Source organism: Homarus americanus, unplaced genomic scaffold, assembly GCF_018991925.1.
Source record: "Homarus americanus isolate GMGI-L3 unplaced genomic scaffold, GMGI_Hamer_2.0 scaffold25013, whole genome shotgun sequence".
NCBI classification, from domain to species: domain Eukaryota; kingdom Metazoa; phylum Arthropoda; class Malacostraca; order Decapoda; family Nephropidae; genus Homarus; species Homarus americanus.
The window spans coordinates 1734997-1761434 of NW_024722158.1; the positions used below are offsets into that span (position 1 = coordinate 1734997).

The 26438-nt window shown below is 39.8% G+C and overlaps 2 protein-coding genes across 2 annotated transcripts in view; one reads left to right on the plus strand and one right to left on the minus strand.

Moving 5' to 3' along the window:
• Window positions 1-1718: 1718 nt before the first annotated feature.
• On the plus strand, window positions 1719-12946 carry LOC121862082 (cysteine-rich PDZ-binding protein-like). Its single transcript, XM_042360023.1, has 3 exons — window positions 1719-1908; window positions 11203-11319; window positions 11678-12946. The coding sequence occupies exons 1-3, from the start codon at window positions 1873-1875 to the stop codon at window positions 11825-11827; spliced, it is 303 nt and encodes a 100-aa protein (XP_042215957.1). The 5' UTR covers window positions 1719-1872; the 3' UTR covers window positions 11828-12946.
• A 5054-nt stretch (window positions 12947-18000) lies between these two features.
• Window positions 18001-26438, minus strand: part of LOC121862075 — a 132555-nt gene continuing 124117 nt past the window's right edge. The window contains exons 9-10 of the mRNA XM_042360013.1: window positions 20648-20830; window positions 18001-20482 (exon numbers count right to left, since the gene is read on the minus strand). The gene's annotated coding sequence lies outside the window, so the exon portion shown is untranslated. The remainder of the gene's footprint in view (window positions 20483-20647; window positions 20831-26438) is intronic.

The following is a 26438-nucleotide window of genomic DNA, read 5'->3' on the forward strand; positions in this document are numbered from 1 at the left end:
CCTCCGCGCCAGCCTGGCGGCTCCCGCTCCCGCCGGCGAGCTATGCGTCCCTCAAGCTGCATTGTACATCCAATACAATATGTATACAGTGAGCACATTGTGAGTTTCCTTTCTCCATCCCATCCTGAGTGTGAACCAATATCTCATAACCCCACAACACCACCTCCACCGCTCCTGCCTGGCGGCTCTCGCTCCCGCCGGCGAGCATGGCGACCCACAAGCTGGTCCTCTGAGCACCCTCACTAACCAGCTCTCTCTACTCAACGCTTGTAACCATGCTGCCTTCCCAGCACCAAGCTGCATTGTACATCCAGTACAACATGTATATAGAGAGCACATTGTGAGTTTCCTTTCTCCTTCCCATCCTGAGTGTGAACCAACATCTCGTACCCCACAAATGGTGACCCCGGAGATTCGCACTCACACAGGATGGAGGAGAAACATCTCGTACCCCACACTGTCACCCCGTCTGGTCCCCGAGAAATGCTAGGGACTGTCAGTTGGTTGAAAATGTTCAAAGGAGGGCCACCAGACTGGTGCCTGCACTTAGGCACCTCAGTTACCCTGAGAGATTGGAGCGCCTGAACTTGCCTAGCTTATATTACAGACGGGCAAGGGGTGAACTAGTTGAGGTGTATAAGCATCTCAGGGGGCACTACTCAGTCGAGTGTCCTTACTTGGAGCTGGCGGACGCTCGCCCCACAAGGGGTCACAGCTCAAGACTGAAGAAGCCGCAAGTCCAGAAAACTGTGAGGGCAAACTTTTTCGGAGTGAAGGTTGTAAACTCTTGGAACAATCTACCAGAGACTGTTGTGACGGCACCGAGTGCGAGCTCTTTCAAGACAAGACTTGACCAACACTGGAGCAGGTTCAGGTACATTCAGGAGCCGGTGCATGCCCAGTACTTGCCAACAGTGCGTGACAGAGACGTGACCGATCGCCCGGACGGCTAGCGAGCCGATCTTTTGGTGAAGAGGATAAATGAAAAGGAAAAGTAATCAGAGACGTGACCGATCGCCCAAGCGGCTAACGAGCCGATCAGTGGCGAAGAGGATAAAAGTAAAAAAGTAAAAGTAATACACTGCCCTGTGGTACCCCGCTCGTGACAGGTAAGGATGATGATTTCGTGCCATTAATCACCACACACTGCTTGCGGTCATGTAGAAAGTCTTCTATCCACGCTAGGACATTTCCCCGAATTCCGTACCCTTCCAGTTTGATTTTCAGCCTTTCGTCTACTGCTTCTGTACATACGACCCTAACCGCTGGTAACTCGTGGTGGACGCTGGGTAAGCGGTGAAAGGAGGGTCGTAACATTATGGAAGTTATTGCCCAGCTTGCAGTGTTTAGTGTTAGTACAGGATGGAGGTGCAGTCAGTACACTGGAAACCTGTGATGTTTGATTAGGTCACACTTGACTTTTTACTTTTTGGGCGATCAGTCACCCTTCTGATATGTCATGAGATAGGGCACCATCCAACGTGTGAATAAATGTACTTTGAATGCACACACTGAACCACAGTATGGCTATTGATCGAATAAATTATTTTTCACCATCATCTCCCAGTGTGACAAATATGGCAGGTTTCCTCTTTTACTAACATTTAACAGTAAACTTAGTGAGGATCGTAACAAAGAGCAGAGTGAACGCCCAAATAGCTAGAAACTAACAAAAAGTAACTATGACATACTAAAATGAAATAAAATCACTACAAGTGTTACTCCAGCAGAGACTTGTACCATGTTTGCGAGGCGCCGAGTGACGTCACCAGCAGTGTAGACAGTGTAAACATTACCCAAAAGTCTGCCAGAAATAGTGAAGATACTGGACCAAGAAGTGTTACTGGCCTACACAACGGCTGAGTCTTCATCATGGTGTGTGAAAAGTGTCAGAAAAAACTCGGCAGTGTGAGTAATGTTTTCATTGTGATTTTTTTTTAAAGAATTTCACGTCCAGTTTTTCAGACTGTCATTGCCTGTTATACACTCATGGTTAGTGCTGTACTGGGCTCTTGTACTTGGTAAATACTGTACTTGGCTGTTGCTTGGTATGTACTGTACTGGGCTCTTGTACTTGGTAAATACTGTACTTGGCTGTTGCTTGGTAAGTGCTGTACTGTACTGTAATACACTCTTGGTAATTGCTGTACTGTACTGTAATACACTCTTGGTAAGTACTGTCCTGGGCTGCGGTCGAACGAATTACCCAAAAGTACCCAAAAGTATATTAAATCGGGGTAAAATCTTAATGAATATATGTTTTACATCAATAAAACCTGATTAATAATGTTTTCATTGAAATGTAGTCAAAATAATGAAATAATAAACAGCGAAAAACGCTAAATTCCAAAGAGTCACCTATCCAAAATGGAGATATAATTACCGATGTTTCTGTTACTTTGGGGTATTTAACATAGCCGTAGGATTTACTTTTCGTTAGGTTAGGTTAGGTTAGCGAAGTGCATCACGATGGATCTGAGTTATCTCCTTTGTTCACCAACTCTTTGGAATTTAGCGTTCGCCAATACTGAAAGTTTTTCGCTGTTTATTATTTCATCTTACAAATTATGTTTACAAAATTACACTAAAAATATTATTAAACATGTTTTGTGTATGTATAACAGATATTAGTTAAGATTTTACCCTTATTTGTTATACTTTTGGGTACATTTGGGTTTTTTGGGGTAATTCGTGGCTCCCCTGGGGGTGTAATACACTCTTGGTAAGTACTGTACTGGGCTGTAATACACTCTTGGTAAGTACTGTACTGGGGTGTAATACACTCTTGGTAAGTACTGTACTGGGCTGTAATACACTCTTGGTAAGTACTGTACTGGGCTTTGGTAAGTACTGTACTGGGCTGTAATACACTCTTGGTAAGTACTGTACTGGGCTGTACATTTCTCACATTCCCTTCTTTTGATATTGGAAATTGTTTTTCTGGTGTATGATGGTTTGTTTAGTCAAATGTGACTTTTTTTTTTAGAAAATCGACCTAACCATACCTAACTTCCTAGCTGTTGGGGGGCTGCCATATTAAACAGAAAGAACTTATTTTGATATCTGGTGCTAATGAAAGCAATTTTGTTGAAGCGTCATGGTGTAATTTTACCATTTTTTGTGGACGTGAGTATGAACGGACTGAGTGGGTTGTTTGTAAACAAACAGAACAGACGACAACATGCACTGGGTAAGATTCGTTTTATGCCCAACTCGTGTTTTTATTATTAAAATAGTTGTTTATGTTTTTTCTTGTGATTTTAACAAATATGTCCTTAATTTTGGAGCCAATGCTTATTTAATGATATGAACTCTTTTAAAAACTAGTAACAACAATGATAGCCAAAGTGGGCAGGACTCTGGAGATGAGTGAAAATGTGGGGCTAAAACACTAAAGAAAACACCAATAGAACCTTTGAGAGACCTAACCTAACCTAGGGATGGGGTGGCAACCCTGGCTGGCTCTCTAGAGGGGGCAGTTCAAAAGATGTCAAGGTCTTCAAGCTGCTTGGGGACCATATGGGCACGGGGATGGAGGAGACTGCAGTGGGAGCGGGTAAACAAAGTAAAAGGTTACAGGGAAATAGTGTTAGGAATGATGACAAAACTAAATTAGACAGGAAGTTAAAACCTAAACGCGACAAAGAGAGGACTCAGAATGTCTACTACGCACATATGTACCGAAAAAATCGATATAATAGCATTCGCCGAAACATGAATAAACTTAGACTCAAGTGAGTTACCTGCCGAATACCAAATTGCAGGTTACAAATTATTCCATACCGATAGGCAGATTAGGAAAGGAGGCGGAGTAGCAATCTATGTCAGGGATGATCTGAAATTTGAAATAAATAAAGAAATAAAAGCAGAGCAGAATACAGAAAAAATTTGGATGGAATTAATCGATGGTAGGGAAAAATTAATCACAGGAATAAAATATGGACCTCCTAATCTTGATAGAGTTAATGAGCGACTTATTTGGGATGAAATGCGCAGGGCTTCCATACATAGCAAAGTCTGTATAGTAGGCGACTTTAACTTTAGCCAAATAGATTGGATTAACCTTCCGGGTAACTCAGAATCATAGGATTTTCCTGAAACAATCCAGGACTGTTTCCTAAGCCAACATATAACCGAACCCACCTGGGGTAATAATATACTCAATTTAGTTCTGCCAAACAGAGAAAACCTCATTAATAATGTCGAGGTAGGGAATGAACTTGCTAACAGCGATCACAAAGAAATTTGATTCCATTTAGAATTTCAGGACAGCCGCAAGGAAAATTCCACTTAAGTCCCAGATTTCAGAAGGGCAAACTTTGATAGTTTGAAGAGGCAGCTGAGAGAAGGGCTATCACACTTGCGGATGAATTACATGACCTCACATGAGGTGACCTCACACAATGTACCCACAGAGGGCGACCTCACCTTACCTGGGGACCCGACGGTTGAGGGTGGCCCAATAACGAGGTCTGAGGTTGATGAGTTCCACAACAATTTAAAAAATGAGTTACTTAAGGCATAAAGGTAGAACATACCATACAGAAAACTCAGATCAAACAACAATGACCCTAAATGGATAAATAAATATTTAAAGAATATTATTGGCCAAAGGAAGGCTGTAGGTAGAAGGATAGATCGGGGTGAAGTTTACCTCCGAGATTATTATAAGGTATTGGCGAGTAGGGTTAAGACCGAGATAAGGAAAGCAAAGAGGAATAATGAGAAAAGATTGGACCAGATACCGGCAAGCTTACTGATAACGACGGAGAAATGAGCAATAATCTGAATAAATATTTTTCAACAGTTTTCACCACCAAAAATTTAAACATGATACCCGAGGCACCAACTCTATACAGAGATAGTGAAGAAAATAAATTAAGCGAGATAGTAGTGACTAGTAACGATGTTAGTAAGCAAATAGACAAACTAAAGCCTAATAAGTCACCAGGTCCTGATGAGATATTTGCCAGAGTATTAAAGGAATGTAAGGAAGAACTTAGTATGCCCTTAGCAAAGTTGTTTAACATGTCCTTAAAAACGGGTGTAGTACCAGAATCCTGGAGGATAGCGAATGTAATACAGATTTTCAAGAAGGGAGATGGATCACTATCCTCTAACTACCGTCCAATCAGTCTAGCATCAATTGTAGGCAAATTACTTCAAGCAATCATTTCATACTCTATTCGAAATCACCTGGAGAAGTACAAGTTGATCAATGATTCCCAACATGGCTTCACAAGCGGGTGTTCATGTTTAACTAATCTATTAACATTCTTTTCGTCTGTTTTTGAATCAGTGGACGAGGGGCACAATTATGATGTGGCATTGTAACGTACTGTAAGTGGCCAGTTGTCAATCCTCTTTAGTTGTCTATTGTCTCTTTGTATGGCCACACAAACGTACGTACATGTAGATATCTCACACTCAGGAATGAGGTAGGATAGAAACTCACAATGCGCTTTCTGTATATATATTGTTGTACAGCGCAGTGCTTAGGAGTGACTAGGTGAGGAGTAGGTTGCTCAGAGGTCCTGTAGGGCGAGGAGGTTTCTGAGGAAGCTGGGTGGTGAGGAGCTGTTGAGAGATGTTGTTGGTCCGGTAGCCGAGTGTAGAATGAGTTCCCCGGTCAGCTGGGGCCGTATTTATGTGATTTAGGAAACTCAGGATATGAGGTGCTCGTAGCGCGAGGGCCAATCACGGCAGTGGAAGCGTAAGGTGTGAAACACTCTGATCCTGAGCTGGAAGTTGAAGGTCGAGACTAGGTCGGTGATCGTACCCCTACGTCCACTGCATAGACCTAGTCTCTCGGCGTAACTGGCTATATGCTGATTGGCTGGTAGGCGCGCGGCCGGAGCTCAGTTGGGAGTTGTAGGGGAGAGGATCCACTACAGTATATCTCGACTTTAGCAAAGCCTTCGACAAAGTCCCCCAAGAAAGACTAATAAGAAAAGTGGAGGCTCATGGCATTAAAGGAGATATTCTAAAATGGATTAGGGCGTGGTTACAGGACAGGAAACAGCGAGTGAGCATTAACGGCACTAAATCCCATTGGAACAATGTCACTAGTGGAGTTCCCCAAGGCTCAGTACTCGGACCATTATTATATTTATTGTATACATAAATGAAAAAGATATTAGCGTAGACAGCAACATAAGTAAATTTGCTAATGATGACACTAAGATAGGGCGTGTAATTAAATCTGACGAGGACTTCACAAAACTACAGGAAGATTTAAAAAAAATTTTGAATGGTCTGAAAAATGGCAGATGAAATTCAATGTGGACAACTGTAAAGTTTTCAGTATAGGAGATGTAAACAGGGAAACCAGATACCAGATGATTAACGATGTTATTGAGAAATTCGACTGTTAGAAAGATTAAGGAGTAATGATAAGTAGGAATCTTAAGCCAAGTAAACAATGTGTATTTGCTCGAAACAAGGCTAATAAAGTACTTGGGTTCATACGAAGGAGTGTTAGTTACAAGACTAGCGAGGTCATCCTAAAACTATATCTTGCACTTGTGAGACCTCACTTGGATTACGCAGTTCAATTCTGGTCACCGTATTACAGAATGGATATAGAATCCTTGGAAAGAATTCCGAGGAGAATGACAAGACTAATCCCGGGCATTAGGAACCTTGAGTACAGAGACAGGTTAAAGCATATTAATTTGCACTCCCTCGAGAGATGTAGAGTGAGGGGCGATATGATAGAGGTGTATAAATGGAAGTCAGGGCTGAGCAAGGGGACATTACAAAGGTACTCAAACTATCCAACCAGGAGCGAACTCATAACAATGGTTTTAAATGAGACAAATTTAGATTTAGGCGCAAGATAGGTAAACATTGGTTTGGAAATAGAGTAGTGGACGAGTGGAACAAATATCATCATTAACTCGAATATGCTGGATAGCTTCAAACATAAGTTGGATGGATATATGAGCAATAGGGGTTGGGTGTAAATGGGACTGCCCAGTATGGGCCAATAGGCCCGCTGCAGTTTCCTCCATTCTTATGATCTTATGTTCTTATATTATAGCCGATTTCCAAAAAATTCTTACCTTATTTACCCGATGGACGAACAATCGTTATTTCTGTGAACCTGATTTCATGCACTGTGAATTGTGTTTACGTTCAGTAGACGTGATCTGGATACGACCAAGACACAACAATATTGACAGATAGGTTATAATATAGATCAGGTCAGGTCAGGTCTCTCAAAGGTACTAATGGTGTTTTCATTAGCATTTTAACCCCACATTTTCACTCATGTCTAGAGTCCTGCCCACTTTGGAAGGAACTGTTCACATGGGCTTCACATAATCTGCTTTAACCAATCAGAGGAAAGTTAAAATATTTTGTGAGATTTACATACCGGGTATGTGCAAAAATATAAGCCATCAGTTTGCATTTGAGTACACTATAGTTCCTTGGTGATCTAAGCACTGATAACAAGCCAAAAAAAAAACTTTTACCTCCACTGTAATTTAAATAAGTTAAGTTTTATATATAGTATGGAACTTTCCTAGGTTAGGTTCTGAATGATTTGTTTGGTGTTTTCTTTCCCAAGTTTACAAAGCCCTGCTGTGTTTAACCAGCAAAGCGATGGGCTGTGTGTGTGTTGCATGACCTGATGCCATATTGTAACTTGACAGCTGAGTTGATCCTTGATTGTACTGTTGTCTCAGCTGATCCCGCCTACAGTACAGTACCTGTGTTAGTACAGTATATTCTCACAGTGACCTGACCGGACAGTGTATGAAAATGCTTCCACAGATTATAATTTAAGTAGAGTTCTACAAATTGAAGTGAGAACGTCAACATGACTGAGAAACAAAGGAAAATGGCCGGGTTCTTTACTCACCAGTGGTAAGATGGACACATGTGACCTAGGAGTAGATGCACATAATAAATGAATGTTTTAAATTGTTGTTTTAACTTTTCCCATTAAAATTAAAATATGGGCCACCAATTTTCCTAAAAATTTGTTAGGGCAAGTGAAAAAAACTATCAAGGCAAGTGACCCTCCCTTTTTGCTATGGTTGCCTTCTGCGACAACACAGCGTAATGGGAATCCACCTGGGAAGATATTGGTAGCATAATGTATTGTCTAATGGTAGACCCTGCTGCCATGTGTGACCAAGTCCCAGGTTGATGATCTGTCTTTCTGCCTCAATTACACACAATTGCAGGGTTTCAATTGTTGACCTTACTGTTGACAACACAACATACATACTGTGGGTTAGAAATGAAGATACAGTAAGTCCTCGTTTAACGTTGCCCCTGACAACGTTGTTTCGTTATAACGTCACTACTCTTTAGGTACCCATGATTTGGATAATGTCCCGCCGATTCGGTATACATGTAATGTCGTCATGGACTACTCGGTACTTTGTACGGCACATCACCCTCTCTCATCTTGGTGCGCTACGCTCTCTCGCGGAGCATCACGGCGTCCCCGGTCTTTGTTAAGCATCCACCACGTTCGTGTTTGTTTAAATTTCTGTACTTGTATATGTAATGTATTTTATGGGTCAAAGGGAGGCTGGGGAACGTAACTCCCATATTTTATCTATTTCTTATGGGGAAAATTGATCCGCTTAATGTTGTTTCCGTTAATGTCGCGGTTTTCAGGAACAGAACCACGGCGTTAAGCGAGGAATTACTGTAATATAAAGCTATAAACTAAGACATGAAGAGCATGGGTGTGGAGTGGCTGACTCACCACTCCAGCTGGCTCCTGTGATGTCACATACAGCGCCGTAGACACACATACACTGTGCCACGTTTCACAACTATTTCTGGAGCATTAATGGTATAAAAGTTGAAGAAAAATCATTAAAATACTCTAATGTGGTTTAGCAATAAATATAATATAATATAAAACTAGTGCACCATAACTTCTACAGAATGCATTATAGGGAATCTTTTACACATAAAATGAATTACAGGTAGAAAGAGTGTCACTGTATAAACGTGAATGATGGGCATAAAGCGAGGGTCCAGTGTACAGTCGGCCCTTAACATACGCGGGTTTATAATACACAGATTTGCAAATACGCGGATTGCCCCGCTGGAGGCATATTCTGTACATTGAAGTAATTGAAGTACATTCAAATCGAGCGCCATTCAACTCGCGCGTGGCACTGAACACGGGACACCGCCCGCTCCCTCATAGCTCTCCCTCACTCAGTCAGTCTCGCTGTAACCACGCTTGTGTTGACATCAGCATTGTAGTTGCAAAAATATTACTTTTCCATGAATGTAGTATATCAAGCACAGTATGAATATAATATCATTGTAATATAACAGTATTTTAACCGAAAACTATTAAAAAAACGAGTAACATCTCTTGAACATTGGAAGGTTAGGTAAAGTCTTTTGTTTTCGTCATGTATTTTATCCTATTTTACATTGAAATACATCACGTTTCAGCAAAACTACTATTTATTTTTGAGAATATATTCATTCAGGCACAGTTTAGGTAAAATATACATGTGCTGTAACATTTTTTTAATTGAAAACGATTCGAAAAACACGTACCCTCTAGCCCTGTTCAAGGAGAAGACTGGGAGGAGCTGTTTGGTGCTTAAGACGATGACAAGGAAAAGATTTTGATGGATTTTAATGAAAATATTCAGAAAGACCCTGGCACTGTCAAGGAAAGTGGCTGCTGAAGGCTTCCGGGACATGGCAGAGGACGAGATTAGGGAGCTAATTGAAGAGCACGACACTGTAGTACATTTTATAAAATGTTTTTCAACTGTATTTTTGGGTAGATTTACATAAATTTCTTCATTTATTTTCATCCATTTATATGCACACACCATACTAAAATAAACATAAAATAAATTACTGCAAAGCTGGACTGCACATGTAGTAAAATTGTTATGTCTAGTGCGAATTACATGTTTATATTCAAATAAATCAGTATCTTACAAGAATCCCAGCTATGTTAATTATATTTTCCTAGGTCATATCATTGGCATTTTAAAATGAGAGAAGCTTAGTAGGACTGTTAAATAAACACACAGAGACCTTCACCTCAAACTTATCACCTCAACCCCCTCACCCCCCCAACCCCTCGCTGGGTGGCGGAGCCATCAGTCCCCTCCCCCAGCCAGGCTTTTAGGCTTACAGTTTTTATCTTATATAATATCTCAGACTAAAGTTAGGAGATTATAATTTGCATTGCTGGAATCCTTGCAAGACAGCCAATAATTTGAATATAAACGTCATATATTTTGCTCAAGAGATAAAAAATTTTGTACGTTAGTGTACAGTACTGTAGCACATTTTATAAAAAAGTTTTTCAACTGTATTTTTGGGTAGATTTACATAGATTTCTTAGTGCAAAGCTGGAGTGCACATGTACTAATTTGATTACGGTACTAAAATTGTTTTGTTTAGTGCAAATTATAGCATGTTTATATTCAAATTAATCAGTATGTTACAAGAATCCCAGCTGTTAATTATATTCACCCAGGTCATTTCACTGGCTTTTTACAAGAGAGAAGCTTAGTCACCTAAGAACTGATAAATATACAGGTACACGCGTTAGACCTAGGCCTGTGCCAACTGTCAAACGTACTACCTCCCCTCGCCCCACGCCCCCTCGCTCGCTCCCACCCTCTCTCCCATCTTCTCGGCGTTGCTGGAATCCTTGTAAAACAGTGAATAATTTAAATATAAACATCATGTATTTTGCACAAGAGATAAAAATTAATCACCTGTATCACATTACAGTAGTGATTTAAGAGTAAAAGTGTATATGTACGTATATTGTATTCCACATACACATAAGTATAAATAAAAAGTTTGTGATGATCGGACAACGTCCATTTCGGTTAACATCACGTTTCCAAGAACGTATCTAGGACGTTAACCGGCGCATGACTGTACTATATTACTGTAGTGTACAGTATAGTTTAGATGTAATGATTACCATGAAACATAGACAGGCTGCCACCTTCACCCACACTTTGAGTTGAATTATATTACAGGATTTAGTTACTTACTAATTAACATATAATTTTCCTTTTCCTAGCAGAAGCTGATTCAGGGTAGTGAAGTATTGCTCACACAGTCAGTCGGTAAGATGGGTCCCATAAGCTCGGTGGTCAAGGTGTGATATCAGAGTGAAGCGCTTTAAGGATGTTTTGGTTCATTAAAAAGGAAATTAATGGTGTGTTTTTACAGGTGATTACTCCAGACACATGGAAGGATGGTGCCCGCAACACAACTGAGAGCGGTGGACGCAAGATAAATGAGAACAAGCTTTTAACGAGCAAAAAAAATCGTTTTAACCCTTACACTGTAAGTAAAGTGTTATTTGTTTGTTAAAGGATTTATTTTTGACATTATAACAGACATATATCTCTGTAGTACTGTACCGTACTATGTAAGGTACTGTACTAGAAGACTCATCATTGTAAGATGTCTTCACTAGACCACCCTGCTAGCCTTACCTCCTCAACACACAACTGTACACTCTTCCATTGTGGTTCCTCAACAAACTGTGTTGTATTGTCTTTTTTATAATTTAATAGAGTAGATCATCATTGTACTGTTAATATCCTCACATTATATCAAGGGTTTATTGTACAGTAGTTGTATTTAATTCACTAAGAAAATCTAACGGCATGATTCTTTTCTAATTACCTTATCTTTTTAGACTAGATTCGTCGAGTGCAGAATCTGCCGGACGAAGGTTCACCAGGCTGGCTCCAACTTCTGCCAGGGCTGTGCTTACAAGAAGGGTATTTGTGCTATGTGTGGCAAGAAAATACTCGACACTAAGAGCTACTGTCAGTCATCTGCATAAACTATAATAAGATTGTCTGCATACACGAGGAACTGACGTGAAAGAAATGACTCGTATCACTTGTTTCAATAATGAATGATGTGTAGTTTTAAGGTGTAAAACCTGCTTTCTGTAGTTTGTATTTTGTCAGGTATAGAAAGAATGAATGAAAGAGAGCACAAAAATGGTAAGGCATCTGGACTGTTACGCTGGCGTAGGAGAGATCTGTTAGTGGCACAAGAGTGAAATGAAGACCAGGAAACACACTTGAGGGGAACTGTAAATAATAATGTGAAGAGTGTAACTGGGTTATTTTACACCTGTTAGTAACTCAGGTATGTGTCTTGAACTGATGTGCAGATGTTAGGGATTTATCTTCTTAGTACTGGACTGTGTATGAAAGTTGAAGATATGGTGTGTGTGTGTGTGTGTGTGTGTGTGTGTGTGTGTGTGTGTGTGTGTGTTTATATGGTATAACCTTGGAAATCTGGCACTATTGGGGTCTAGAGCCTGTTGGACAGTTTTACGGTGGTGGAATTTAAATTTTACTGTGCATTTATGGTGAACAATAGATACCCGGGACATGCTCATGGTAGGCTAACCTTACCGGGCTGTGAGGTGTTATGGTTACATTTTAATCCATCTGTCCGGACGATCTTGATATTATTTCCAGTTAGCGTAGTTAGAGTTTTGGTTTGGCTAATTTACGCTTATCTTGTTATCAGACAATAACAGTTTCAGTTGTGCTTGTTTCACCTGTAAGTTTCACAAACACACACACAAACTGAACCCCCGCATTACGGAATGGATGTGTTCTTGAAGAAAAGAGGAATTCTGAGTTATTACTGTACAGTACTTGTGTTCCTGCCACAGTTGTGTAACACTGCCATTAAGGTTTCTTTCTCTATCCCTGGTCCCCTCCACACAGCAGTGGGACACAAGTAAACATCACAGATACACTTTGAATGTTACAACGTATAGTATGAAACGTAATGAAAGTTTTTCTAGAAAATATTAATTTTCTCCCAAAAAATGTAGATAAGTTTTAATGGAAACTGATTTAGGATAGTGAGACATTTCCTGGGACTTAAAACAATTAAGATTAAATTTTTTTTATTGTAAATAAAATCTTTAATATAATATTTTTTTTATACCCAGAAATTTTGTGTAGTACATTATAGTGCAGTACAGTACACAAGTCTACAGTAGAGTACAGTAAAATACAGTAAAGTAGAGTGCAGTACAGTACACTAAAATACAGAAGAGTACAGTACAGTTTAGTGTACAGTACAGTAAAGTAATGTACAACACAGTACAGTAAAACGTACAGTATAACGTAGTGTAGTGTACAGTAAAGTACACTGTACATTGCAAAGTACAGTATACAGTACATTGTACAGTACAATACAGTACAGTGTACAGTACAATACAGTACAGTGTACAGTATAGTAGTGTACAGTACAGTATAGTACAGTGTACAGTAGTCAATTGTGCAGTGCAGTGTACAGTACAGTGTACAGTAAAGTAAAAAGTACAGTAAAGTGTACAGTACAATAAAATACTGTCATTTACAGTACATTACAATACAGTAAAGTACAGTACAGTGTACAGTAATATACAGTACATAGTACAGTACAGTGTACAGGATAGAAAAGTGCACAGTACAGTAGTGTACAGTACAGTACAATGTACAGTACAGTGTACAGTACATAGCAATACAGTAAAGTACAGTACAGTGTAAAGTAATATACAGGACAGTGCACAGTAGTGTACAGTACAGTACAGTTGTGCATAGTGAACAGTGCAGTACAGTGGTCCCTCGGTTAACGAGATTTCGGTTAATGATTTACCTTCCATAAGATTCTTAACTTTGGTTAACAAGCAATCCCTCGATTAACGAGTTTTTTACGAGCCGACCTCAACATGTTTTCGCTTGCATTTGGTGGTCCACCAGCTGTAGTATCAGTCCGCCAATACAGTAATCGGTTTTAGGGCTTAAATTCCTTACTATTTTAGTAAATATCAAGAAGTTTATACTATTCAATAATTTTAAAAGTTTAATATTAACTTTTTTAGTAATTTTAACAATTATTGAACATAATTGAAGGTAAAGAAACTAGTTTCTGGCGTGCCATCCAGCCTGTTAATACACCAGACAGGCGTTAGTCTCTCTCTGTTTTCAGTGGAGGTAACATCTTGCTTGAGACTCTCTTCAACTAAATGCTTTTTTTCTGTTTCCAAGCAAATTATTGGTCATTTTGAAATATATTTTACATATTGACAATATATAATGCAGTGCAGTGTTGATTTAAAGAAAATAATCTTGAAATACACTAAGAGAACTAAAATTTTATGGGTGAAATGGTGCCATGGGGTGACTTCTCTTCCACCCCAATGCCTTCTCTTCTTCCTTCTCCTCCACCCCCATTCTAATTCCCATCATCATCATCCAGGAGCCTTCTACATACACACCTCAAAGAAAGTGTACTTTTCTACCTTTTTTGTTGAATTTAGGCAATTTTCGGTGAGCTGGAACCAATTACCCAAAAACCCATTGAAACAATGGTTTCAGTTAACGAATTTTTCGGTTAACGAGCAACCTGCTGGAACGGATTGTGCTCGTTAACCGAGGAACCACTGTATACAGTATATAGTAAAGTACAGTACAGTAAAATACAGTACAGTAACATATAGTACAGTGTACAGTATAGTGCAATGTACAGTAATGTGTACAGCATGTTAAAGTACAGTGTACAGTAAAGTCAGTACAGTATAATAGTGTACAGTGCTGTACAGTACCATAAAGTATGTATACACTATACAGTATCATGCAGTGTACAGTAAAGTACAGTACAATGTACAGTATAGTATAGTACAGTGACAGTAAAGTACATTACAGTACAGTGTACAGTAAAGTATAGTACAGTGCACAGTTCAGTAGTGTACAGTACTGTAAAGTACAGAACATTACAGTACAGTGTACAGTACAGCTCAGTACAGTAAATTACAGGATAGTAGTGTACAGTAAAATACAGTGTAATATCCCCTGTCTTATAGGTAGAAGTGTTTATATAAATGGGTTAATTACATTAGACTTGTATAACTATCACCCCCTGTAACTTTCCACTAGCTATGGGGTTCATATTCAGAGCACGTGATAAGGTGTGCCAACGGGAAGTCACGTCACATAGTGCTGAGCTAAGGAGTAAGTATCCGGCTCCCTGGCCACCTATTGCAGGCAGTAGTTAGATATCACTCATGAGGGGAAGACGTTATTTAGAGCCATCGTTGAGGTGCTCCGTCTTTCCTCGAGGGAAGACGTCGGATATATTTCCGTTCTCCCTCGACGGGTTCCTACTCAAAATCACTCCTACTATCACATCAATCGGACGTATTTTAACAGAGCTATATAACATAGCCTGTATCCCCATTTAACACTCATAGCTACAGTGATTAAGTTATGGTGATAATCCTTTTTGAAAGTGTACATAGAAACTTTTTATAACAAATACACAAAGGAACATATTGGATTTCACTACAGAAGATCCAATAAATTTTGATCTATATTTTAGTATGTCTAAAATATAAGGTAACGTGGTTCACAAGTGATTGTTACAAGTGGTGACAACCCAGGAAGGTTGTTACATATATGACAGTTTCACAACTGTTATATTCACGGTAAGTCACCTCAACAGATACACAGGTAGAGATATTGTTCTCCCCATTACTGTGTTATACTGTTACTGTCACTAAGGAGCTTTTTGTTACAACAGTACAGTATAGTAGTGTACAGTGCAGTACAGTACCATAAAGTGTGTATACAGCATCATGCAGTGTACATTACAATACAGTAACAGTAAAGTACAAACATGCCGATGGAGCTGCGAGGGAGTGATTATTGTTTTTTAATTTCCTGACACAGTGAGCATTAAACTAAGAAAGTTAATTGTTTAGTGAAGAAAAAGAAGAGGATATTAAAAATTAAATGGTTAAACCAAAGAATTGTATGCTAAGGGATCATACACCGAGGAAGCCTATACTCTATGTTCCTATTGAATTAAGTATTTACCGGGAAACTATATTAGTGGCCAAGACAGATATAATAACCTCCCTACAGTACAGTACAGGTGTACCCAGAAAACCGGCGTCTCAATAACAGCTGCTTCGTGTAACCGATGATTACATATAGGGGAAGTACCCTGCAAGTTTTGTTGATACCCCGGAGGTCCAACAATCTGGAGAAGAGCGGCAGTGCCGTTTTAAATTTGGCAGGTGATGGCGTGGTATGAATTTTTGCCACCAGGGGGCTCTGTACACTGCCCTGAATCATTCCCATATCTTTACTCTTACATTGTGTCTCTGATTTCTTGTTTTTTTTCATTATTTCCAACTTAAGTGTCTAAATGCCCAGGTGATAGTTCCTCTTGTGCTGGGCAGCTTGACGTGATGTGATAAGGCATGATACAGCATAAGAGTGGTGATGGACCAGCAAAGAGTGGTAGAGACTTGAACTTGCCACCCTAGACTGTCCTCAACACAGGTAAATAACAGTCTCAATTTATGCTTTACATTGCTTATTTAAGGCTTATTATGCTTGCTTTATGTCTGCTTGACAGTGTGCAGTAGAGAGACATCAAGGGTAGATGGGAGTTTTTGGAGGGTGGCCGGTTTCTCACCCCCTGAATTTGTTATATGGTCTTAGATTAATTGCTTCAATAATTGTTGATTCACTAACCAACGACTATTCCTGGTCCCTACATGCATCAGTTATCGCAGCATGCCTTTTTCTCTATACAGGTTGTACCTCCCTGATCCGGAATTCCATGGTCTGGCACGATTTTAGTTTATCCCAGATGGAAATCGATGTAATCTGGGTTAGGAACTTAAGAGTAATCCGAGTCGCATCATTTTGGATGTGGAATTCAGGCATCATTTGAGGTGATGACATTTACTGTACAGTACAGATCATTTTACCATGCTTGAGGGACAGTTCACTTGCACAGTTGGGGTCCCCCAAGAGAAAAACTTGAGTTACCGAGCTTCTAATACAACTATATACGAGGTGTTGTGTTTTCACCACCACTATCATTCTAACTCAACAAATGTCTGTCTGTCAGGGAGTGGTGGTGTTAACATCTTGGCTGGCTGGGTTCAATGAGCTGTGGCTGGCTCTCTCTCACACAAGATATACAGTGGGGTATGCTATAACGAACGGATCCTACTACGAATATTCCTATAACGAACGGTTTTACCTATAAAATTGAGAATGCTATAACGAACGCAACTCCTACAACGAACGCGGATGAATACGGGACTATTTCGCCTGGCGCATGAATATTGTTGTATCGCGACCCACAACAAGAGCGTCAGGCGCCATCTTTGTCTCATTGTGTAGCCAGTGCACCACTGTTATTGTTGAAATTTCGTCTTTTGATGTGGAAATTCGCGTTATTTGTATAACTATTTTGTTATACAAGTATACAATTGCAACAATGAGTCGTCCAAAGCGAGTGAGAAAGCTAATAACCCTTGAAACTAAGAAAGAAATTGTAAAGAAACGTGAGAATGGAAGAAGCATTGCGAAACTTAGTGATGAATATGGGATGGCTAAATCGACTATATGTACGATTTTGAAGAATAAAAAGGAGTTAAAAACTGTGCAAGTGGCTAAGGGAATCTTTAGACTTAGCAAAGCAAAGTGTAATGTGATTGAAGAGATGGAAAATTTACTCTTAGTGTGGATAAAGGAGAAAGAAATGGCAGGTGGTAACATTAGTGAAGCTATAATTTGTGAGAAGGCAAAACAATTGTTTGAGGACCTTAAGGCCAAGACTCCCAGTGGAAGTGATAGTGATGTGCCAGTGTTTAGGGGTACCTGCATGCTGAATAACACTAAGGTAAGATAAAGTACCGTATTTTTTACATTTTCCACAGAATTTTTTCAGTGTTAAGTGGTTGTATTTGGGGGCCTGGGACGGATTAATCCTATAACGAACGAATGCTATAACGAACGAGGTTCTGGAACCAATTACGTTCGTTATAGCATACCCCACTGTATAAACCTTACTAGTTGGGAATCAAACCCTGGACCTCTGTGTGTGAACAGGGATCGCTACCACCTTGCCACAAGGACCAAAAAAGCAATCCTGTTGGCTGCACATGCAAGAAAGGAATTAGAAATAACAAAATAGTAGTATAATAACTTTTCAATCTATTTATGCATACCATAATTACAATTTTAAAATCTGATAGGATCTGGAACAAAACATTACACCAAATGACAATAAAACATATCACATGACCATTGCCTTGTGGTCCTATAGCAAACACTTCCAGAAGACACAGTTACCATATTTGGGGGTCGTGCCAAGTCAGTGGTCAACCCTGCACTACATAAGTCATCCCCATCTGACTCTTAAAGTTAAAATCAGAGCTCAGGCTATGAATACAAAACATTACCTCTCTGCCTCTTACCAGCAGTGGATGTATTAAGCAATACAATCACTTGTTATTCAATGATGTTTTAATACTGACACATACACCACAAGTTAATGGATTGAAATCACACCAGGTAAAAACACTCATCACCACTTTGTCTCAACAGACCAGCAAAAGTTTAAACTGAATTTCATATTATTCTTTTATGTACACCAATAATAAAACCGACCTGTTCTATTATTACTACGCACAACACTCCATAAAACTACACACTAACTGGTCACATGAGCCCAAAGCTAATCATACCACTAGGATTGGGACTCGTTCCACCATGGGTATATTATGTTAGGTTGGGAACTATCAAGTTCAGTCTACTGCTTCTGGTTCATGAGTCTGAATCCTGGGGTCCATGAGTCTGAATCCTGGGGTTCATGAGTCTGAATCCTGGGGTTCATGAGTCTGAATCCTGGTGTCCATGAGTCTGAATCCTGGGGTTCATGAGTCTGAATCCTGGGGTTCATGAGTCTGAATCCTGGGGTTCATGAGTGAATCCTGGGGTCCATGAGTCTGAATCCTGGGGTTCATGAGTCTGAATCCTGGGGACCATGAGTCTGAATCCTGGGGTCCATGAGTCTGAATCCTGGGGTTCATGAGTCTGAATCCTGGGGTTCATGGTTCAGAGAGAGGTGACGACATTTGTGGGTGACTGTACATGTGACAAAAATATATTTTCATTACTGTACACATTCTGTACACTAGGAGACATCGTGTACACTAGGAGACATCCTGTACATTAGGAGACACACTGTACACTAGGAGACATACTGTTCACTAGGAGACACACTGTTCACTAGGAGACACACTGTACACAAGGAGACATAGTGTTCACTAGGAGAAATACTGTTCACTAGGAGACATACTGTACACTAGGAGACACACTGTACACTAGGAGACACACTGTACACTAGGAGACACACTGTACACTAGGAGACATACTGTTCGCTAGGAGACATACTGTTCACTAGGAGACACACTGTACACTAGGAGACATACTGTTCACTAGGAGACATACTGTTCACTAGGAGACACACTGTACACTAGGAGACATCCTGTACACTAGGAGACACACTGTTCACTAGGAGACACACTGTTCACTAGGAGACACACTGTACACTAGGAGACATCCTGTACACTAGGAGACACACTGTTCACTAGGAGACACACTGTACACTAGGAGACACACTGTACACTAGGAGACATACTGTTCACTAGGAGACACACTGTTCACTAGGAGACACACTGTTCACTAGGAGACACACTGTTCACTAGGAGACACACTGTTCACTAGGAGACACACAGGAACAGCAAAAGTTTCCATGGGTGTACAGTAATTACCTGACCTGGATCATCAATGTAATTCAGTTACAGAAGAGAAGCTGATACAGAGGACAGAGGGGCAGATGTGTTGTAATGACTCAGCCTGGAGGGGAGCAGTGTCATATATAAGACAATATGGTATAGGAATGCACTAAAATCATGATATATTTACTAGAGGATAAGAACAAGTCCAAAAAATGGTTGCCACGTCGATACACCGTAGCGATCATTGACACCAACACTATAATATTTATCTTTAATGTCAACAATAAAAGTATCACGAAGTTTTATATGAAGAAATACTAAAAAAGAATCATTATACTGTACAGAAAATATATACAAGATACAGACAGACAAGTGAGAAGCACAAGAGCCAGTTGTAAATATTCCTGAGGGTTGAATAATTGCTTTTTCCTTAATGACTAACATTGCACAATAGGTTGTACGGAGAAAGCAAGCACTCTTAACGTTACCTCTTGTCGTGTGAGTCTACTTATTAAAGTTCATAAGCTTTTAGTGTGATAAATTAGAAAATAAATGTCATGTGTTTATATACATTTTATAACCCAGAGATATTAATTATAAACTTATCAGAGACCAAGCAGTGCAATAATCTCAGATCTAATTTGGCACTTAATGGCACTCGTATCGTTAACTGGGAGACGAGCGGGTAATATCACTCCTTGGGTTGTGATCTTTGGTCGGGCCACCACGCGCTCTTTACATCCTCAGTGTACGGTTTTTGCCCAGAGAGGAGAAGGAAGCCAGTTTGATGAGACTTCGCATCTTGCTGCGACCGTCGGCTTTGTGCTCCTCCTTGGGGAACCTCGCCTTGTACACCTCAGGGTACAGCGACTTGAACTGTGGCGAGAAAAGTCTCGACGTGATTAAAGACGCCTTGAGGTGCATTATAGTTAGGCTCACTTAACAATATTCATAATTTTTCAAAGTATTATTTCATGAACACTACAATCTTGTCTCAGATCAAAATAAAAATGAAGCAGAAAAGAAATAAGCAAGACATACTTCCTTGAGTTTCTTCTTCTTGGTCTTGGCTGATAACTTTTCATTATTAACAATTTGCTCAAGTAGTTGAGTCAAAAATTGTTGAGAGCCCGTCATACGCTGGCGCTCGTACTCGGTGTTTGAGACCTGACGGCAGTAAGTGATTGTCACGCCCCCGTCTCCCACGGTGGAACCATACACAATCTGCAACGGAACACAGGGAGCGTGCTGCTGTCCGCCTGCTAAGCATATACCAGATGGGAAGAGGAAGCTATGCCACCACCACCAACAAAGGCAATGTTGTATTACTGTTTTATAGATAAAATTAGAAAATCCCAAGAAACTCTACAAATATAATACAAATGAGCAAGCTGGAGGGGCACGCAGAGAGAGAGAGAGAAAAAATAAAAAATAAAAATAATAATTAAAACAAATCTACAATATACTTCAGAGCAGAAGATTATGTAGCCAAATTAGGGAGAGGAAGTTACCAGAAGTATCAATGACCATAAAAGCACTACACAAAACTCACTAAATATTTTTGATGTCCATTATGATGCACAAGGCTACACAAGTCACATTATTGGGTAAGAAAGTTCCCTAAACACAGGAACTAACTTTGTTTTAATATATCTAGAATCCTGGAACATTATTAACTTAACTTAGATAAGGACGACCATCCATGTTACAACATTTGAGGAACAATGATGAGTGATCTTTGCTCACATCTTCCTTCTCACTGTAGCTACTATGCTGTGCTTAGCTTTATACTAGACAAGTAATACAGTACACCACTTGGCCACACACAGCTTGACACTTCTTCCCCAAGATGAGTCTTGGGGCTACAGTACTGTAACCAACCTTTGTTCATCACTGGCTAACTTCCATGCTCCAGTACAGTACACATACCTCAGTCCAGTTCAGCTCCACAATGAACTCATAGGGAGGAGGGAAGATTGTGGGTCTCCTTGTCCTGAGTTAACTATAATATCAGACATCCAGGATAAGTCCTCCATACGTAACCTCAGGTCAATCCAAGGTGACCCCATGTACCTAAAGCAAACTACAGTACGTACGTGAGAGGACGTGGCATGTGTAATATTCCAGAGGGGAAGTAACTACATAGCTTGAGATGGGAATGTAAAACTAACCTTACTAAGAGCCCAGTGTTACACAGTTCTCCCACACTACCTCCTCATCCAGGAAGTGCCTCACTAATGTCACTGCCAAGAACCAGGTGTCTCTCTGTAGATCAGTCTTTAGGTACTGTAAGTGCCTCACTATGTTAAGATGAGTCCAAGATCCTTCCCTTGTTGTGAGGCCTGACTGCTTTAGCCTAATTACTCCTTCATTATAGACACATACACTCTGGAAGCTCCATGTTTAGATCTATGGTTTAGAAGTGCCAGTTGATTAAACTGCTTTTTTATTCTAATATAATCACTAACGCTTTGACTAGATGTAGAGGATGATGAGACCCATTGCTCTTCCACACCTTTCAGTAAATGTCAAATGGCTTACAACTGTGAGTCTTATTTTGGGATGAGAATTTATGACTCGGCCTAAGACTAGCCTATGTAAGAGAAGGCATGAAGGACGTGAAAATGAATGCACAATAGCCTGGCCATCACTTACTGTAAGACAACTACCCCCCATCTGGTGTATAGACACACGAGAAGTTGAAGTCTGGCCAAGACTCTAGCCTCACCTAACAGTTAGCCTAATAAGTAAGTGATTCTTCCAGATGAATCATAGAACTTACTGTAAGATCACAATTAGAGGAAGACTCATCAAGGTAAGGGTACAGTCTGCAGCATTAGTCACAACACAATACTTAACTCCTATAAAGATTAAAAGCAAGAAAGCAACAATACACTGTGAACTTTGTAATAAATTCAGGAAAGTTTTCTTCACAATCTTGATACACACACACACACAGTCCTATACATCCAGTTTAAACATGAAGGGAAGACCAGACACATCAATCCTAACAACTTGCTCACCTTCAATTATTTTCTCAACTGGTCAACCTTTATAAAGATCAGATGACAACACGGTCAAACTTACCTCAGGTCACGACACAGTACATAATGCCAGGACTGAGCAGGAAGCAACAAGTCAACAAATTAACACACTCACTTCTAACCTTTACTATACACTGTACCAGAGTTGGAGGCTTCCTCACCCTCAATTGAACCATCCTCCAAGTGTATAGTTTGTGTTGGTATTGAAGTACTGTACAGTCACTCCAATTTCTTCTTAAGACCCATAACAGCTCAGGAAGGAAATTGCTCTTTTACTACAAACTTCCTCACAAAATAATATATTTGCTCTTTTCACTGCGAACTTCCTCACAAAATAATATATCTGTATCTCACAATTCTTAAGCTGAGGTCCAAACAATCACTTGGAAACAACACTATAATGACAACAGTATCATTCAAACTGCTCTCACACACCTGACAAGAGTTATGCCACTTTCGTTGGGAGAGAAACATCCACCTTTGTGGCACAGGTCTAAACTGATGTTTACAGCACTTACATAATCTATCTTAGCTAGGTCAAGCTGGATGTTTATTTCTTAAGCTTTAAAGGGTGGCAGATATCATGTGATGTTTAGGTCAGGTATACCCCGTCCTGGATGGACTGCGCACATAAATATATCCGTCTTCTAAGAATTAAACCAATCCAAACCTTATGTTCTCCCATAAAAACCAGACCTATCCACCTGAACAAGACTCTGAAGGACTGGTCCACTCTTCACTAACCCTAAAAAGAACTGGAGGGTTTCTCTGGGTATCTTGTACAGTACTGATACATACACACAACCTAAGAATGGTGGCGGACAAGGTCATCAGACACAATAGGAGCATTAAACAGGCCACCAACTCCCTTCCTTTCTCAAAATAAAATCAACTTGGCTTCCTTTAACACTACATTCAGCCTGAGCCTGTATATCCCTACCTCTTGGGTCAGGCACCTGTGTGGATAAAATACTATTTGAAAGGACAAGCCAAGTTATAAACACAGTGCCATAGTGTAAGGTCAGTGTCACAAACAAATGTCAGATGAACCAGTAATTGGATAGATGACAAATGAAACAAATTTTAAAACCACCTGAATCACCTGAAGGCTGAAAACAATCTTACTGTGCTAACAAAGTTTTGAAGGAGGTATATGACACCACTGTAAAGTTCCTTAAGTGCTATACAGTACACTAGAAATAAGCATGACTTAGTTCCTCAAGCTGAGCTGTCCAAAGAATTATCTGCTTCTGGTTTATGACATATGAGAAGAATACAGTTTACTGTGCAAGCTGCTCTAGCATCAAGCATAATTTGTGCCTCTCAAGCCCAATTCTAGGGTTCAGGGTAAATATGAGAGATCTGAACCACTGTGACTCATCGCCGTCAAGGGTCAGCCTGTCTTGGGGGTACATTACAGTACCCAAGTCTCCTCCAACATGAAGCCACAAAAACATCTAAGTGACATAAACAGTTCCTTGACCATTAAACATCTGGCAGCTTGTCAAGTTGTAATAAAGATAAAATATATCATTAACTCTGGGGAATAATTAGGCCATTGTAATCATGTATGAACCACTGGTCTTAACCCAAACTAAAGATGTGTTTGTGATAAGACACACCTTCTCTTGCCTGAACTATTAAGTACAGTACAGTACAGTGCTGTAATGTACTGTACATTGTTGTAATGTACTGTACAATGCTGTACTGTACTGTACTTTACAGTACTGTCAGCACAGCACAATACAGTACAGTACAACACAGCACAATATTGTACAACACAGTACAGTACAGTACAGGACAACACAGCACAGTACAGTACAATACAGTACAGCACAATACAGTAACGTACAACACTTTACAGCACAGCACAATACAGTAACGTACAACAGTTTACAGCACAGCACAATACAGTAACGTACAACACTTTACAGCACAGCACAATACAGTAACGTACAACACTTTACAGCACAGCACAATACAGTACAACACAATACAATACAGTACAGTACAGCACAATACAATACAGTACAGTACAGTACAGCACAATACAATACAGTACAGTACAGCACAGCATAATACAATACAGTACAGTACAGCACAATACAATACAGTACAGTACAGCACAGCATAATACAATACAGTACAGTACAGCACAATACAATACAGTACAGTACAGCACAATACAATACAGTACAGTACAGCACAGCATAATACAATACAGTACAGTACAGTACAGCACAATACAATACAGTACAGTACAGCACAATACAATACAGTACAGTACAGCACAATACAATACAGTACAGTACAGCACAATACAATACAGTACAGTAAGTAAGAAGGTAACAATATTGAGGCAGATATGTGTGGCCTCACCTTCCCAGAAAATACAAATAAATAAAAAATGTTAGAGTAGAGGACAGATGGACCGATGATAGTACAGTGAGGAACACCACACTGTGACTTGTTGTACCTTAGGGTGAGGAACACCACACTGTAACTTGTTGTACCTTAGGGTGAGGAACACCACACTGTAACTTGTTGTACCTTAGGGTGAGGAACACCACACTGTAACTTGTTGTACCTTAGGGTGAGGAACACCACACTGTAACTTGTTGTTACTTGGTTGTAACTTACTAAAGTAATAAGGTGCACACTGCCCCCTTGTCTACAACTACTGTGGATGAGAACTACCCTCACAAAGTACATTAACAGTTACACATAAAACAAATATCAACTAATAAATTAAAATACTATAAGGTACAGTGTGCATAAGGGGAGTCGTGTGATAACAATTAATGCAGCGCAGACATACACGAAGGCACCACATCAAATACTGAAACCTAAAACTATTGCTTCGTTTCACCCCCCAAAAAAGTGTTTACAAAAATGTTCCACCGAACAAAATGAGTGTTTGAGCATGCAAAGAAAGCATGGTAAGCATGCACCTCTACCCCTGCATGAGGCATTACCAGGACAGCTACACTACACTACAGTATAGGCTATACACCCTGTGTGCCGTTCAGATTCTGGTTCCTGGAGGAAATTTTGTACAGTACAGTACTTAAGTGAGACTCATTAAGTATTTTTATATAAAGTAAAGGGATGATGACACACTGTTTGCCAGGACAACACACATTTGGTCTTTATGTAATAATAAATATTTTTCAAAGGCCAGAAAAATTCTGTAAAAGCTCTAAACTGAGGTAGTCTCTACACTCCCACAGTATGTCTTGTGGGTTTGGTGCATGTGTTCATGACTCTTCAAAACCCTGGCATCTCTCATCTACTGTATATTTCACTTAAGAGTTTTAAAATACTTGAACAGAGATTTTTCAGTCCAGAAATCAGAATATTAGTGTCTGAAATTTAAAACTATGATGTGAAAATTCCCATTAGTAAAACATATATTATTAACGACAGGATCTAATGTACAATACAAACAGTATACAGGTGTATATATATAGTCCTCAAACATGTACTGCATAAATGAGATACAGCAAATAAAGTGCAACAAGGGATTGATAAGGAGAAATTCACAGGTATTAAACAAATTACAAAATACAGTACTGTATATCTGTATTCCAATAACACACACACACACACACACTGTTGATTCGAGGGTGTCTGTTGCATCCCTCCTCCACGTATCGTACCATCCACCACTATATTACAACAGGCACAGATGTAAGAGACAGCAATGAACTGAGAGAAGAGACACAACACAGAACTGACCCGTGATGGTGTGGAAAATGGCCGTTAAATAGTGATAGCAATACGTAACT

What these genes read in the sequence shown, in the direction of transcription:
- LOC121862082 (XM_042360023.1), top strand. Translation starts at nt 1,873, where the DNA reads ATGGTGTGTGAAAAGTGTCAGAAAAAACTCGGCAGT. An exon ending in GTCAGAAAAAACTCGGCAGT is followed by an intron (nt 1,909 to 11,202) that starts GTGAGTAATGTT and finishes GTGTTTTTACAG; the next exon opens with GTGATTACTCCAGACACATG. An exon ending in ATCGTTTTAACCCTTACACT is followed by an intron (nt 11,320 to 11,677) that starts GTAAGTAAAGTG and finishes TTATCTTTTTAG; the next exon opens with ACTAGATTCGTCGAGTGCAG.